The sequence below is a fragment of the Staurois parvus genome, unplaced genomic scaffold (genome assembly GCF_062004578.1).
Source record: "Staurois parvus isolate SC_StPar_1 unplaced genomic scaffold, SC_StPar_1.0 ptg000142l, whole genome shotgun sequence".
Taxonomy (NCBI): Eukaryota; Metazoa; Chordata; class Amphibia; order Anura; family Ranidae; genus Staurois; species Staurois parvus.
In genome coordinates, this window is record NW_028317938.1 from 2387897 (window position 1) to 2406215 (window position 18319).

The 18319-nt window shown below is 44.1% G+C and overlaps 1 protein-coding gene across 2 annotated transcripts in view; it reads right to left on the reverse strand.

Annotated features, from left to right (window-relative positions):
• ITPR3 (inositol 1,4,5-trisphosphate receptor type 3) overlaps positions 1 to 18319 on the reverse strand; it is a 465627-nt gene that overhangs the window by 159225 nt on the left and 288083 nt on the right. For both annotated transcript variants that reach the window (XM_089673590.1, XM_089673591.1), the window contains exons 31-35: positions 7318 to 7569; positions 6738 to 6863; positions 6486 to 6611; positions 3123 to 3243; positions 123 to 310 (exon numbers count right to left, since the gene is read on the reverse strand). In XM_089673590.1, coding sequence (XP_089529716.1) covers positions 123 to 310; positions 3123 to 3243; positions 6486 to 6611; positions 6738 to 6863; positions 7318 to 7569 — 813 coding nt within the window. The remainder of the gene's footprint in view (positions 1 to 122; positions 311 to 3122; positions 3244 to 6485; positions 6612 to 6737; positions 6864 to 7317; positions 7570 to 18319) is intronic.

Genomic DNA, 18319 nt, shown 5'->3' on the forward strand with positions numbered 1-18319 from the left:
GACTTTTAATCATGTAACAAAATTATATGTTTATTTTCAGGTGAAAAGGAATTGCATACAATTTTGACAAAATCATGCATTTGTTTTTTTTTGTCTACATTTCCTAAAATCGTTCTACCAACCTGTAATTTCTCCACAATATTTTTGTAGTCCCACTGATTCTGAGTGGCACTGGCTCGAGTGAAGGTTCTTGTGGTTGTAGATTGCTTGTATGTGGGTTGGGTTCTCACCAGTGAACTAGAGGAGCTGTTCAGCATAGAACTTACATGAGAATCTAAATCCATAGGTAGAGCTATGCTCCGACTTTTGGCTAGAAAAAATGCAAAAACAAGATAAATATGTACCAGTAGATCATCCAAAATTTGTACAGATCACTTTCCCAGACACAGACAATATTACCTAAAGATGACAACAATAGATATAACAAATGTTTGTCTATTAGGAATTTTTAAATAGAGGTTTGCTTAAAGTGCATCTATGGATAAAATGTAAAATCATATATTCATTTCCACACTGCATTTAAATTATTTCTAGCCTACTCCTAATAATCCGAATGATTCTGAAGTTTGTCAACTTATCTTGTGAAGATCCTCCACACATTTACTTTCTTGTATTTTGTGACACATATTCACTATGTCCTGTGAGTAGGCACTGTTGTGTCACACACTTCACAGAACCTGCCTTCTGATCTAAAGAGCTGCTGAGAGGAGGAGTTTCAGGAAGTGAAGTCATTACAGGAATCACTGCTTGCAGACAGCAAGGTACCATGCAATATGTAATCTTTGAAGATTGAAAGTAAACAGCAGAGGAGAAAGTGCAAAGCATGCAGGGAATCCAGGAAGTTGTGGAAAGAGATGGCCAGAAGATATATTGTTTGTAATGCTATTAAAATGATTGTGTTGTAAAATGAATCTGGATTCTGTGACCACAATCTCCTTTAAACTTTACTACTAAACTAGGATTTTTTTACAGACACTCATGCTGTTGTGCAGTGCTGCTGAAAATTTATTTAGGCAGCCATATGTAATTTTTTTGGATGCGGGCACGGGATAAGATGCACATATAAATACCTTTTTAATGACACTACATCTTACAATGTGAATATTTGAGATGTTTAGTAACTCTAGGTTTTTGCAGTCTTTGTGCAGTATAATTAATTTACCACATACAGTTGCAAGAAAAAGTATGTGAACCCCTTGGGATTACGTGGAGTTTTGCATGAATTGGGCATAAAATGTGCTCTGAACGTCATCTAAGTCACAACAATAGAAGAACACAGTCTGCTGAACATAATACTACACAAACATTAGATGTTGCCATGGTTTAATTGCATATAACATGTAAACATTCACAGTTCAGGGAGGAAAAAGTATGTGAACCTTTGGACTTAATAACTGGTTGACCCTCCTTTGGCAGCAATAACCTCAACCAAATGTTTCCTGTAGTTGCAGATCAGACCTGCACAACGATCTGGAGTAATTTTGGACCACTCCTCTTCACAAAACTGTTTCAGTGTAGCAATATTCTTAGGATGTCTGGTGTGAATCGCTCTCTTAAGGTCATGTCACAGCATTTCAATCGGGTTGACTTCAGGACTCTGACTGGGCCACTCCAGAAGGCGTATTCTATGCTGTTGCAGCCATTGTTTTGTTGAATTACTTGTATGCTTTGGGTCATTGTCCTGTTGCATCATCCATCCTCTGCGGAGCTTCAGTTGGCGGACAGATGGTCATACATTTTCCTGCAAAATGTCTTGATAAACTCTGGAATTCATTTTCCCATCAATGACAACAATCCGTCCAGGCCCTGAGGCAGCAAAGCCCCAAACCATGATGCTCCCTCCGCCATGTTTTACAGTGGGGATGAGGTTTTGATGTTGGTGTGCTGTGCCTTTTTTTCTCCACACATAGTGTTGTGTGTTCTTCCCAAACAACTCAGTCTTGGTTTCATCTGTCCACAGTATATTTTGCCAGTAGTGCTGTGGAACATCCAGGTGCTCTTTTGCAAACTTCAAACGTGCTGCAATATTCTTTTTGGACAGCAATGGCTTCCTCCATGGTGTCCTCCCATGTACTCTATTCTTGTTTAATGTTGTCCTTATTGTAGATGTGTCAACAAAAATGTTAGCATTTGCCAGAGATTTCTGTAGGTCTTTAGCTGACACTCTGGGATTCTTCTTTACCTCATGCAGCATTCTGCGCTGTGCTCTTGCAGTCATTTTTACAGGACGATCACTAGCCTAGGGAGAGTAGCAACAGTGCTAAACTTTCTCCATTTGTAGACAGTCTGTCTTACCATGGACACATGAACATCAAGGCTTTTGGAGATACTTTTGTAACCCTTTCCAGCTTCATGCAAGTCAACAATTCTTGATCGTAGGTCTTCTGAGAGCTCTTTTCTGCGAGGCATGGTTCACATCAGACAGTGCTTCTTGAAACCAGTAAACCCAAAACAGGTGTGTGTTTTTTAAGGGCAGGACAGCTGTTAGCAACACATCCAATATCATCACACTGATTGGAGTCAAGGTTGGCTCAGCTCACTCCTGGCTCCAATTAGCTCTGGGAGAAGTCATTAAGCTAGGGCCTCGCATACTTTTTCCTCCCTGCACTGTGAATGTTTACATGTTATGTGCAATTAAACCATGGCAACATCTAATGTTTGTGTAGTATTATGTTTAGAAGACTGTGTTCTTTTATTGTTGTGACTTAGATGACGTTCAGAGCACATTTTATGCCCAATTCATGCAAAACTCCACGTAATCCCAAGGGGTTCACATACTTTTTCTTGCAACTGTATAACATGTTTGTTGTTTTACAAAAATAATTAAACCTTTACAATCACTTTAAGTGTGTGCTTCTGTAAGTTCATTGATTATGTGCACTAACCCATAGCAACTTCAATTTAGATCTGTTAAACATGATTTCTGTTTGGTTGATATGGCTTACTGCACTTTTAGCTTTATCTTTGATATTTGTTCTGCTTGGCCTAAATAAAGCATCTATTCTATATGTTAATATTAAAAGATCTGTGTCTTGAGAGGTAAATAAAATCTGCTAAACCTAACTTCAAAATTGAATGATATATCACCATTAATCATTGAACATGGAATTTTATGTCCTTACCAACCATGGCCAGGGCCCGTATACATGCTTCTACCGAGCCCTTATACTGCTGCTGAAGCCAAGGACAGTCAAGAAGTCGAGTAGTGGACTGGAGTAGTTGGACAACTATAGTTTGATGAGTCTAAAATTATTAAATATCAGCCATTACATTCCACTCACAACATGATTTTACTACAAAAAAGATTTTAATTTAGCAACATATTTGGCAATGAATATGCATGTTATTAAATGATGAAGACACTGATGAATGAACACAAACGGAACATTATTCTAACCCGGCCTTTCTCAACTGGGGTGCCGCGGCACCCCAGGGTTCCACCAGAGGTCTTCAGGGGTGCTGTGGAGAGAATGGCTGTCACTTGAGCCAGAGCTCCCAATCCCCAGCCACACTGTACATAAGCACTGGGAGCCGTCAGACCGCTGAGCAAAGTAAAAGCAAAGGGAAGGGGAGTGTCTTCTGAGCTCTCTGCTTCCCCCTAGAGTGCAGTACCCAGCTGTGTGATGGAAGCTAAGGTACTGTAACTTTTCATAATGCTGTATATATGTGCGTGTATACGAGTGTGTGGTTACATGTGTGTGTGGACGTACATGTGTATGTGTGTACGTACGTGTGTACATGTGTATGTGTACATGTGTGTACATGTGTGTACATGTATGTGTGTATATGTGTCTGTGTGTATGTGCATGTGTGTGTACGTACATGTGTGTGTACGTACGTGTGTGTATATATCTATGTGTGTTTGTGTGTACATGTGTGTGTAAATGTGTTTGTATGTGTGGGTTTGTTTTTATATGTGTGTATATGTATTTTAGTTTTAATCTTGACCCCCTATTCCTGTCCTATCAGAACTGCTTTTTTAGGACTTGTTCATAATATCAGCAAGGACTGCTGCTCCTGTGAAAAGCAATCCATGCTCAGATCACTTTTCAGAGGCATTTGACAGGCGGTAAAGAGGCAATATGCACACAGTTGGGGGTGTTGTAGTTCAACTCCATTCACCTGGAGGTATACTTCCAGCTGCAGCAATAGCATGTGTATACCCCCAGCTGCTGTTTCTGAAGCTAAAGGAGGAGCAGTTGGGGGTGGTAAAAGCAGCTCAATTGCGTGGTTTTACTGCCCTCAAACCTCACGGGTGAACAGGCCCTTGGTTCACATCTGTGTAGCTGTGTGTAGGGCAGCCCATTCATTTCAATGGGCTGCCTTACCCGCAGAGATGCAGGGAAAGACGTCCCTGACTTAGGTTTTAAAATTGCACTACACCAAAAACACCCTGCGTTTGCCAATGTATGGGGTACCCCTAAAGAGCAGAGCATTTGTCTTCGTGTCAGGAATGAGCGCAATTTCCCGTGCGTTCTGCGACACACAGTAATGTGTGTAGCAAGCGTACACATTTAGATGGACGCAGTTCAACCATTTTGGCTTCAACCTCCATCTTGGCAAAGGGATTAACCATCCTGACAAACATATTTCCCCCTCCTTCTCCCCGTTCCCTCTCTGAGAGGCACAGTGACATTTGGCCAGTGTGTGTGTGTGTGTGTGTGTGTGTGTGTGTGTGTGTGTGTTAGGAGTGTCACAGGAGGCCAGAGCCCAGCAGGGGACAAGGAGCTATAAAGTCCCCAAGGGAGACGGGGCCTAGCTGTCCAAAGAACCTGTAAAATATACCACCTCGTATAACATAAGGCAAGCTTTCCCAGGAGCTCAAGGCATGCCAATGAAACACGAATCAGATAAACACTTTTCAAAATCAATTTTTCCTCTATGTCCCATATCTTGGAATATGAGAGACTTACATAAAAACCAGACATATCGTCAGATTGGCTAAGAGGAGACAAACAATTTGATGGGTCACTCTCCTTGTCTTGAATACATAGGAAAGCAGAAAAGTAGATCTCGGGAACCATTCAGTGTATAATTTCATAATTCATATCTAATCAATCCTCAGACGTGTCTGCATCATAATCTACCCGCGGGTGGAGTGTCACTTGTGCATAGGAAAAGTTATGAGCCAAAATATGAACTAATTGGTTCTAGTTTAGGGCTACGCCCAGACCTCCATGCCCTAAAAGGGGTATTGGTCCTTGACTTCAAAGACACCCCCTGCTGGGGAACTACAAATTGGGCTGTCAGGCCTAAGAGAGGGAGTTGAAGAATTCTCCCATTGACCATCGAAACAGAAGTTGAACAAAGCACCCTTCTGCTCTGAAACTTGGATCTGCTAACCCAGGACTTTGGCAAGTACCTTAACCCTTTCACCTCTCTCTGATATCTCTTTGCTGTGCTGTTGGTCTCTGTATATATATATATATATATATATATATATATATATATATATATATATCTTAGTTACATCTTTTTCTGTAAATATTTTTATTGCACCCGTTTGACCTTTTAGTAATAAATCTTTCCTTCTGAAAGTGTTGAACTGTTTCTATAGCTCTTAATTGCAATTTATGAATTCCTGCCTCTAAAGAGAACGCTACTGTGTTTGTTTAACCCTCTGTATAACCGGCCTGCGGTGACCGTTTTATACAGATGATTATCTCAACCATTATAGTGTTATAGCTGATATTGCCGAGTTTCCTCTTTCTCTGTACAAAAGGAGGTGGTGGCAGTGTGAAGAGTTAATTGCATAATTAACCTGACCCAGTAACAATTGCATTCAGGCTGCCAGTACATCGATTGTGGTCCAATTAGCTGGAAAATCATTGTGCAGGGTGCAGCTGGGTGTGGCATGGTTACGCACGTGACAGCGCAGTTTTAGATTGGCTAGTCCTTCGGTCACGAGTTTGGTGAGAAGGGCTGGGGTCTGATGCCGCGCCCGTCACATATTGGTGACAGCGATTGTGGGATCGTCGCATATTGGTGGCAGCGATCTCGAGTCCGTCACAACGTGAACCAAGCCTTGGACGGGTGCCTCGTGACTGAAAATACTTTTCAAGGGCGCCCCGACTGGAAAAAGGTTGAGAAACATTGTTCTAACCTATTATCTACAGCACATTTAGACAGTGAAAAAAATTTATCTTGAGATAACAATGCTAAATTTGTATATAGGAATGTTTTTAAACACACAAGCACAAACAATTATATTGTTTATTGGCTAAATAATAAATAATTTACACTTTAAATAAAAATCTAAGGGCTGATGGTGTCGATGGGATTTGGGCTATGTCAAAAAACTTGCTTTTGACATCAGTTTGAGACACTTCTGATGATTCATAATTCATTGGCAGGCACATTTGACCTACAGCTGACCTCTTTTTAACTTGCTTCAAGCTGCTTTTGAATTTCTATGTACATGAAGAGGAAGGTAAGCAGTTCTGACACAAACAAAAACCTGCTGACCAAGCCTGATGGCCATGTACCTGCAGTGAAGTGCTGTTTTCTGAAAATGGAGAGTTAAAGAAGGACCTTATTGTCTCCAAGACCACAGTAAGAACATATTTCTCTAAGGTGGCATCAGGAAGACGCTTCTCACGCTTGTTACATACCTGACAAATAAAAAAATGAAAAATGTCACTTCATCCAACCAATTTTAGTTTTGAGGTTTACGTGCAGGTGTCATTTAGCTCAACTACAGCAAAACCATGAAAAAGCACTTGGCCTTTTATACTTACTCGAGCCATATCCAGGATGAAATTCTCAAACAGGGTCCATATGTGATTGGTGGTATAGATTTCCTTCATTTCTACCTCTGTATCCACATAACAATGGTTCACAAAGTTTACATAAGATATTTTCACCTTTAAAAGAAAAAGAATAACAATACTGAAAAAATCACATATCACATTCTCACATTATTCAGAAATTGGTGAGTTTCTCATTTTGTTTCTTTGGTGGGGAGAAATTAGAACAAATGGGAGGAGGAATGTGAAATTACAGGGAACGCATACATATTCTATGCACAAATAGCCCTAATGAGAATAATATTAAGGACCTCAGTGTTTCAAAGCAGGAATGTTAACCACTGTCAGCATGATACAAAAAACACAGCTACTATTTTATGTGTGAAAACAAATTATGTTTGAAATACTATCAAAACATAATTTTGACATCAAGGAAATACAGTAGCATATACCTAGGCATCAAGGATAATATACAGTATTTGCTTTGTGTTAATGAAGTAATATTTAGAGATTCAATTCAATCTTAGTAACAAAAGAAAAGATCTAAAACACTTAAGGCATTCATTCTTACCTCTGTGATACAGTCCTCATGGGTCACCACTCGCACTACATCCTCCAGAGGCAACAGAGACGTGCACTTAATCTCGGTGTAAACATTCTTGCCCTCAGCACATGCAGCAAGAAGATTAACCAGTGATATGTGGTACATAAGGGGACTGTTTTCTTCCACACCTTCACGAGCTGCTGCCATCAGTTCCAGCATTGAAGTGAATGATGCTTTGTCATTGTAGAAGACTACCACATCATCTCCTGCATTGGTCAGCTGAAGAGAAAGAAACGTTTTAATTTTTTAATGTGTAGCTTATGGCACAATCTTGTGAGTGCCTAAACCCAGCATTTTATATACTGTGGATACCCACATGATTCTACTAGCATTGTGGACAGATATTTGTACTTGCATAATTTTTGAATGAGTTCAGATTGGAAAATTTTGGTATAATTTATATAATGAGTAATTCATGCCCTTAAAAAGTATAATGTAGAAAAATATTAAATAGTGTGTTAGAAGTCAGTGACGTTATATAAACGTCATGTGTTCCCTACCTTTGCTACACTCCAGTGATATAACAGGCCACTGGACAGATGTAAATAACACCTATTGCAGGACAGCTCAAGTTTTTATTATTGCATTCAAGACAGAGGCTCTTAAAAAGCACACCACCCAACTCATTTTTACTCACCCTCACTGTTCCACTCCTTCCTCTATCACAGTTGATACAAAATACCCTATGTAAGTTCCATGTCAGGTGGTGTTGGAGCTTATAAATGGTTAATAATGTCACCTTCTCCAACATATAGCAGTGTTTAGGCCTGGCAATCAGCTGCTTAGACCTGAGCACTGCATCATGAGAGGAGCTCAAAAGCTCCCCTATACCTTGTAGCACTTCATATTTTGCAACAGTTGTTACAGAGGATGGAGTGGCAGGGAGTTCTACAAGTGTGGGTTAAAGGGTGGGATAGCAAGTATCCTTATTTGTGTTCTGATTTATTCTCTTTTAAATATGTATGGAAATATTATTTTACCTTTTTTAAGTGTATTAGTTTTATATACACACACACACACAGCACCCTGCTATTGCAAGATGCTAGGTAATTGTAATTTTTTACTCCTTCTGCAATCAAGGGAGCAGTGATTGTTTAGTCTGGTCTGTTCCGGGTTTCACAAGCTGGGAGATTGATTGCTTCCCCCTGCCTCTAGAACAAGTTTCTAGAGCTTAGGGAGGGAGAATAACCAACCTGAATATTGATCAAGGCCTAGCCAATCCCTGGGGGATGTGTGCCCAGATGGTGGCTGGGAAGCTGATAAATAGTCTAGCGCCTTGGAGAGAGGGTCTTTCCCCAACAAGGGGAGCCTATGGACTGTGTTACTGTTCTGTGAGGTATTAGCGGTCAGGAGCTGGGACCAGACAGTGTTTTGGAACTGCAGGACTTCACCAAAACAATCTGTTCTGGAGAAGGACTGTCTCACTCACTGAGTCCACAGGAGGCGGCAAGACAGCAGCTGTCCTGAGGACTTGTGAGTAATTTCCCTGAATTGATTCCTGGTGACTATGTGCTTTTTGGATATACGTGCCAGAGGTTGCATGGACTGAGGCTGCTTTCATACGGTCTCAAATACTGGGCATTCCCCCTCCTCAGCAGTGTCCTGGTCTGTCAGCTTAGAGATGAGTGCCCTCCTGTACTGTGCAGTGTTCCTGAGATTGCACTGGGTACCAATAGTAGCTGAGCAGTTGTGCAAGGTAACTCGCCTTATGATCCCCAGCTGTGAGATGTTAGACCGTCCAATATTCTCAGTTTCATAAGGAGAAGGTTGTCCTTTCACAGCCAATTGTTAATTGTTTTGGAGTATCCCATGCCCTAACACCCCCCACCTCCCCCGAGTAAGTGGACTGTTGCTTGGCTGGATGGTGGCCTCTGTACTGTTTGCTCATTCCAGGATCTCCCTCAGTGCATGCTGCCATCACCAATGGCAACCTAAAAGGAGACTGAGAAGTGGTTTTCTGTGAACTGTCCGGCTGTGTTTATGCAAGAGAGGTTTGCTGCAGTGCTTGATTGCAATGAAGTGTCTGTTTTTCTGAAGAAATGGTGCCAGTGCAAAAGAGTCACAGGTGCAGTGAAAGGAGGCCACTCTATGCGAGAGCAGCTCGCCAAGGTGGCTGGAAGAAGAGTGGTGGGGCTGTTGCCAGCATGTGCACGGTCACCAGGGTGTTATTACAATATGTTGCCAAAAGTGTTGGGACGCCTGCCTTTAACAGACAGTTGGCGATTACTGTGCACTGTGCGCTTCAGCATGCGCTGACCCTGCTCTGTCATTTTGCGTGGCCTATTACTTCGTGGCTGAGTTGCTGTTGTTCCCAGTTTCTTCCACTTTATTACAATACCACTAACAGTTGACCGTAGAATATTTAGTAGCAAAGAAATTTCACAGATGGACTTATTGCACAGGTGGCAACCTATCACTGTACCACGCTTGAATTCACTGAGCTCCTGAGAGCAACCCATTCTTTCACAAATGTTTGTAGAAGCAGCCTGTATGCCTAGGTTCTTGATTTTATACACCTGTGGTGGCCACGGAGGTGATTGGAACACCTGAATCCAATGATTTCAATGGGTGTCCCAATACTTTGGGCAATATAGTGTATGTGCAGCGAGAGTACCAAGATGGCATATTGTTAGGTCTTCGGTTACTGGGCGGTGATGGTGGGGAGAGCTGCTAAAGGTTACAGGTAGGCGCCTGGTGCGTAATGGGTTTCGGGTGTTCTGCATGGTGAAGTGACCAAAGCACATCAGGACACCAAATCTAACTGCACCCATTACTCTAGAGGCTGTCGAAGGTTGTGCTGGAAAAGACAGCAGTTGTAGCACACCTGTTGCAGCTGCACCAGAGAAGCCAAGGGTTGCGAGTCAAACAGGTGTGCTTATAGCAGGAGGCAGTGATGAAGGGACTGATCCAGGATCACCTCGTTTCAAACCTGCAGCAGAAGTTTCAGAAGAGCAGCTGGGGAACTGGAACTGTTCGAGGTCCTCACAGTCAGGATGGTTCAAGTGCCTGATCCTGAATACTACAGATGAGCCTTTATCTGAGCTTCGTAAATTGCTCCCTTTGCTGCCATTATGACCAGGTAGGCAATTACCACAGTTTTCTGGCCGCCACCAGTGTCTGTTGAAAAACTGAAGTGTAATGTTGCCTAAAGTAGGGGGCAATGTGTATCCAGATGGGTGACAGGCCATGCACATTATGCAACACAGATCTGCAGAGAGGGGGGGGGACCTTAAAGACCTACATCTCAGTCCTCCCCAAAGAAGGCAAGGACCTCTCATCCTGTGTAAGCTACAGACCGATATCATTGCAGAATGTTGATCTGAAGCTGTTTACCATGATGTTGGCTTCCCACCACCAATAGCACTTGTCAGAACTGATTCATATTGATCAAATTGGGTTCATTCTGACTTGTGAAACACGGGACACTACAATCAAGGTCCTGAACCTTATTTATGTGGCTAACTCATACCCCATGTGTGTTTCTGGGCACTGATGCCGAGAAAGCTTTTGATCGGGAGGTTTATGAATTGGAGGTTTAAGTTTACAGTTCTACATTACATTGGACTCGTGGATACCATGCTTAATTGAATTTTGAAAATATATTTCTTGCCAATGGCACTGGTCAAGGCTAATGCAGTCCTTTCAGATCCATTCCCTTTTACTATTGGGACTCGACAGGGATGTCCCCTGTCTCCCCATCTTTTTGCGCTCACACTTTAACCCTTCCTTTGCAAGATCAGTTTGAATCCTGATATCATGGGCCTTAAAGTAGGGGAATCTCAACACAAGATATCAACCTATGCCAACGACATGCTATTTTCCTTGACCAACCTGTGGTGTCCCTTCCCAATCCTCTCAGTGAATTCGAGCTCTGCAGAGCCCTGTCTAGTCTCAAGATTAATTTCACCAAGTCAGAGGCGATGGGAATTGTGCGGGATCTGAAATACCTTGGTACACTTATAGCCTCCCGCCTATCTTGTATCTTTGACCTTAATTCCCTCCACTTTTGGTAAAAGTATGCCCGTTATTGGAGACGCGGCATCACGGCCTGCATTCATGGTTTGGTCAATGCAACATTCTCAAAATGAACATCTTACCAGAATTCCTATAACGTTTCCATACTCTACCTATCGTTATCCTCCCACAATATTTTCAACAAGTACGTTCTCTTTTTATTGAGTTCATCTTGGCCGACAAACTGCCCACAAACTATTGACACTGCCTAAGCAATTCAGGGGACTGGCTGCCCCAGACATACATAACTACTACCAAGCAGCCCACTTAATAGACTCATTGGCTGATACCAACATGCAGACCTTATGCTCTGGCCAAGACAGGAACAGGTCCAAACCTGTATCCCCTTGAGTAGAGCACTGTGGCATTTTGGGGAATTACCCCCTGCTCTCAAAGCTCACCCTGCAATTGGACCCATGACCCAAATATGTTCTCAACTTCTCTCTAGCACCACATTGACTTCCACTGACTCCCCACTCTCTCCTATCCTAGGCAATCCAAGTTTTCTTCTGGGTCTTCAAGATGGACCTTTTCATGCTTTACTAGACTCTGGGTGGGTTTCAAGCTTTCCATTTCCTGATAGCGGAAGATTTGGCCTTCCCTGCAGTTCCTGGTGAACTCCATGGGCCCATTCCACTTGGACTTTTAGTGGACATTGCACTTGCATCATTTCTTGCAGTCCCTTCCATGTCCACATACCTTTTGTCGCCATCCCTACTTTGAGGAATACTGTACCAACCCAGGAGCTCTTCCTCATTCACTTTCAAAGGTCTACTCTTTATTGATAGCACTCCCAGATGATTATTGACTGCCCTCCTTTGAAAAATGGGAATCGGATCTGGGTAGAACTTTTACAGTGGATCAACAGAATAATATTATTAGGTTCACCCTGAAATCCTTGATTTGTACGAAAGTCCAGGAAACCAATTTCAAAATTCTGACCCATTGGTACTGCACAACATCACTCTTACATAAACTCTTTCCAAATACTTCTGATCGGTGCTAGCGATGCTAGGAGTAGTGTGGGGACAATGCTACATATTTTTTTGGTCCTGCCCTAGTCTCCATAATTGCTGGGAAGAGGTTTGGAAAGTTGTCCAAAAGTTTAATGATTATAATGTCCCAGAGGACCCGGCTTTCATGCCTCAAACATTCCTGCCAAAATCTACAAGAGATCTGTACTTTGCAATCTCCTTAATGGCACTAAATCATGCACCCCCAGTACCTCGAAAAGCTCCCAACTGCCGACTATCGGTCTCTGCCTTAATAAGGTTGAATAACTAAATCATATGGAAGTCCTGGTTCTTTCTACGCAGCATAAGCGAGAGGTGTACATCAAGACCTGGACATTGTGGAACATGTTTGCCTACTCTGAAGAGGGTAAAGCCCTTTTTGAAACAGGCACGGCTGGTTGACGGTGCTGGTGGCGCTCTCCCTTCGAACATCCCTGCCCTCCTACCGGTAGCAGATGATTTTTTTGTCGTTTTTGTTTTAATTCGGTTTTTCTTCCTTAGGACTTTAGGTCTGCAGAATCAATGGCCACAGTTTTGATCTTTAAATACAAGTATACCAAAAGGTAACTAGTACTGCAAACATTCTTTGTCCTCGTTCGTGGAATAGTACTGTTATGCAGGAAGTATACTATTACTGTAATTTGGATTTAGGTTAGACAGGATGGATCACTCTGTTTTCTGTTCTGATTATTTTAAATCAGGTTCAGTGTTTAAATTTTAGCCCACTAGGGTCGTTATAATGTTTTTTGGCCACAGGGTGGTTGTACAGTTCCAAAACTAAATTATGAACATTAAAACCCTACATTTTATGGTTGCATGTTATTGCCATTTGTTATTGGTTTGTTGAATGGTCATCTCTGTGGAGATGGTGCTCCAACCCTGAGTTGTAATGTCTATGCTGCTCATCTAATTTTATTCTTTAGTAGGTTGTTTGAATGTATTAATGATATTGGTTATTAATGAACTACCCTTTATTATATAGCGGTAGAGTTCTACCCAGATAGGCTGTGCATATATATGTGACAGTCTCCTGAATGTAATGTACAAAGTTTATTATGCCTCAACTAAGAATGTTTACTATGTGGAATACCACATACTTATTGTCACACTTTTATTTTCCCCTCTCCCCATCCTCAATTTATTCATGGGATACTTTCCTCTTGGAGACAAGAGCATTTTTGTTATGTTACTTGGTGTGACGATCCCACGATCGCTGCCACCAATATGTGACGACCCCAGGATCGCTGTCACCAATATGTGACAAACGCAGCATCAGACCCCTGACCTTCTCACCAACCTCGTGACCAAAGGACTGGCCAATCTAACACCGCGATGTCACGTGCGTAACAATGCCACACCCAGCTGCACCCTGCACAACAATTTTCCAGCTAATTGGACCACAATCTATGTGCCGGCAGACTAAATGCGATTGTTACTGGGTCAGGTTAATTACGCAATTAACCATTCTCACTGCCACCACCTCCTTTTTGTACAGAGAAAGAGGAAACTCTGCAATATCAGCTATACCACTATAATGGTTGAGATAATTGTCTGTATAACACGGTCACTGCAGGCCGGTTATACAGAGGGTTAAACAAACACAGTAGCGCTCGCTCTTTTAGAAGCAGGAATTTGTAAATTGCAATAAAGAGCTACAGAAACAGTTCAACACTTTCAGAAGGGAAGCTTTCTTACTAAAAAGGTCAAATGGGTGCAATAAAAATATTTACAGAAAAAAGATGTAACCAATATATATATAAATATACAGAGAACAGCACAGCAAAGAGATAACAGAGAGAAGTTACAGGGTTAAAGTACTTGCCAAAGTCCTGGGTTAGCAGATAAAGTTTCAGAGCGGAAGGGTACGGGTCTTCCCAGGTGGTACTGATGTTAAACTGGAGAATTCTTCAACTTCCCTTTCTTAGGCCTGACAGCTCATTTTGTAGTTCCCCAGCAGGGGGTGTCTCTGAAGTCAAAGACCAATACCCCATTTAGGGCAGGAAGGTCTGGATGTAGACCTAAACTAGAGCCAAAATCTCTTATAGTTCATATTTTGGCTCATAACTTTTCCTATGCACAAGTGACACTCCACCCGCGGGTAGATTATTATGCAGACACGTCTGAAGATTGATTAGATATGACATATGAAATTCAACACTGAATGGTTCACGAGTTCTACTTTTCTGCTTTCCTATGTATTCCAGCCAAGGAGAGTGACCTATCAAACTGTTCGCCTCCTCTTGGCCAATCTGACGATATGCCTGGTTTTTATGTAAGTCTCTCATATTCCAAGATATGAGACATAGGGGAAAAATGGATTTTAAAAGTGTTTATCTGGTTCCTGCTTTCTTGGAATGCCTTGAACTCCTGGGAAGGCTAGCGTTATCTTTTACAAGGTGTGATATTGCACAGCTCTCTCAGACAACCAGGCACTTTGCTCAGAATGGTGTATAGCTCTGGGCTCCCTGCTGGGCTCTGGCCTGTGACACTTTCAACATACATATGTCCCTGTGGATTAACGGAGAGGGAAGGGGAGAATGAGAGGAGAACATGGAGAATTCCTGACAAAATGGAGGGTTGCGTCAGTCTCTGGGTGTACGATTTCGACACCTCCCCCCTCAGGTGGTTGCATGGGAGGGAACTACAATTTCCCTCCTGACGCAACCGACCTCTGCCCAGAGGTTCACCTTGGGTCGACCTGGTACCACTGCACTGCGGGAGAACCAAGTTTCTTCTGACAAGGAAGCTGTTCTCCCCGGCAACACTGCTGTGCCAACCAAGTGAGTGGTCACGGGTGAGCACCAGTCGGCTGCGACTATCCGGATATCGTGGCGACTGCCGGTGTGCCCACCTGTTCACAAAATACTTCGGCTCAGGGGTGTCATCTGCTAACATATTGATATGTAGCTTCTTGTCGAGGTAGAGAAGGAGATTTCCCTCTCCCATCTTCTTCCTCAGGCCTAGGACTACATCTGGCCCAAAGGTAGTGGCGCCTGTGTGCACCGGAACCGGACAGGTGAATTCTGGAACTCGCCTCCCAGATGTGTCCACAGATACCTTCATCCAAGATGAACAGTCCTCTTTACCTGCTTGCATCCAGGACACCAGTTCCGCCAGTTTCCTGTCTGCCAGGTCAGTCACAGGTCCAGCTGAGCCAGAATAGTTGCACCCAGGCGTCGTACCGTAGCCAGCAGCACTCATGACTGACGTAACCTGCTTTTTGGCCTGGAGAGTAGGCCAGGCCACAACTGCCTCAGTCTCCCCATGCCCAGACCTCTGGGGGTCTTTTCCTACCAGTGGTTCCCAAAGCTGAACCACTGACATGCCTCTCTGACAGTTACCCTTCTCGACTGTCAGACTAGGCATGGGCAGTTGGTTCCTGACTAGTGAAAGGGGTCCAAGTTGCTCTTCCCAGACAGGGCCGAACACCGCAAGGCCCCTAAAGTGGGCAACTGCACCCAGTTCCACTCCGCATTGCAGGTCATTCCTGACCCCTGGGGAGGTGGTTGGTACGTTCTCAACCCCAACTAGCTTTCCCGTGAATTCAGGTAAGCCATATGGGGTGTTGAAGGCTGGCTCGTCCTGAGCCTCCTGGGTTAGAGATGGTGGCCCATGCCCCCTGCTCAGGTCCATGATGGTTACACAGCGGGCACCTCCCGGATGCTTCATTACCTCATGGCCCCTGGGCATGAGGTGTGCCACACCCACGGCTGGCGCCGCTCAGTTTTCCAAGGTCCTCAAAAAGCCTGTTCATCTGATCCTGTTTGGGGATCAAGACTACCGGGGATGCCCAGACTCGAGCTGACCCCTGGATTCCTGATTGCGCCATTCTCTCTGTCTCTTTGGCCCCTTCAGCCTGCACCTCCTGGGGGGTGAGGTTGGCTGAAGGCATGAGGGAAAGATACACCCTGCCGTCCAACTCATGAACAGCACGGTGAGCTCTCCCCGGGTTTTCCTGAATCCAGACACCATCTATCAGAGGCATTGCCAGCAGCTTCTGTACCTGAGTGGAAAGGAGAGGTGATTGGAGCTGAGGGCCGCAGCCCCCTCTCTGAGATCCGACGATCCCCTCCAAGGAGACCCCTTGCACTTCCAAACCAGGTGTGCTGTCACTGCCTAGGACACATGTTTTTCTGCCTGGTGACACACCAAGACAGGTCAGATCAGATGACATGCTTTCAGGCTCCCAGGCCCCTGCTGATAGGCCAGTCATTCCATCCTCCCTGTCAGGACTTTGTTTACCCTTCTCAGCAGGAAGCTCACATCTAGCTGGAAGCGGAAATCCCTGTGTGAATGGCTTTCCAGTGCTGGCCTGTAGGTGGTACTACAAGGACTAGCCAGCTGTTGTTTACCCTTCTCAGCAGGGAGGCGCTCAGCTAGCTGGCCTCTGAAGGTCATTTACGGATTGCTTTTCAGGGCTGTCTTACGCGTGGAACTACAAGTCCCAGCCGGCTGTTGTTTACCCTTCTCAGCAGTGTGGGTGACCCCCAACAATGAAAATGCATCATTTGTTTCATCATGACCATCATAATCATCATTAGCATTACCAACATTCTCATTAACATTACTGACATTATCAACATCAGCATCGTCATCATTTGTTTCATCATGACCATCATAATCATCAGTAGCGTTACTAACATTATCATCAACATTACTGACATTATCAATATCAGCATCATTATCATCATAATTATCAACAGTCATGTTTAAAATATCAATGACACATGAGTTTGATACCTCCCCAGGCAAGGGGATTTCTTCTTGTTCTCCAGCTAATGGAGAATCCGGTAGCCCCACTCTATTCCCAGCCCCCTCCCTCTGTCCATCCACAGGTGGCCAAGACATTACCCCAACATCTGCACACAGTACCTTGGCATGTCCAGAGAGTTCCAAGGGGACCTTCCGGGTATTCTCGGCAGGGGCATAATAGGAAACAAGACTGCCTAGATCAGCACCCAACAAAACAGGTGTGGGAATTTCATCCGAGACCCCCACCTCCCTCATCCCCCTTCCCGCAACCCTAATCTATGAATACCTTTGCACAGGGTATGCATGAACGGGTCCCCCAAACTCCTGTGAGCGTAAGGAACTTTCCTGGGATGAGGTTCCTTTGCTCAATCACCTCTGGCCGGATCAAGGTGACTTCTGCCCCAGTGTCCCAGAAATCAGATACAGACCGGTTGCCCTGGCTGCAAGTTGGTGGGGGTTACCCGCATCTTCCTGCGAACGAACAGCACGGAAGAAAAGTTGCTGGCTGGCCAGATGATGTCGTCTGCTTCTGCTCAGGGCACTGCGTCCTGAGATGTCCGGCTTTCCCACAGGTGAAACATCTGCAGTTGTCAGGCAGGGATGGCTTGGCTCCAAGCGCTGCAGGTGTGGGCGGAGGGGAAGCTTGACTCACTGATGTAGGAGGGGTTGCTAGGGGTGATTTTCCCCCTTTCCAGCCATTCGGAGGAGCCTTGCAATGGTCGGACACTCGCGTGTGGATGAATGTATCTGCCAGATCGGCTGCAGCTTTAGTGGCTCTCTCTCCAAGACAAACTGTCTGGCGTTGGCCGGGCAGATGTGCAGGAGTTGATCTCGTATCATGAGATCTTCTAAAGACTCATAGGAGTCAGCTTTCAGTCCCTTAGTCCACTGTCGGAATGTGGTGTGTAAGCGACTCGCCACATCCGCGTAAGAGTCCCCAGGTCCCTTTCGCATGGACCTGAACCGCTTGCGGTACACTTCCGGGGTCATTTGGTACTTCTGGACAATGCCATCTTTTTAAACTTCGTAATCGTCGTCCTGCCCCTCTGGCAATTCAACAAACGCATCCAGGGCCTTGCCTCGTAGCCCTGGGGTCAGGTACCGAGCCCATTGAGCTGGAGGCATATGGTACTGACGGCACGTTTTTTCAAATGACAGTAAATATGTGTCAATGTCACTATCTTTTTCCA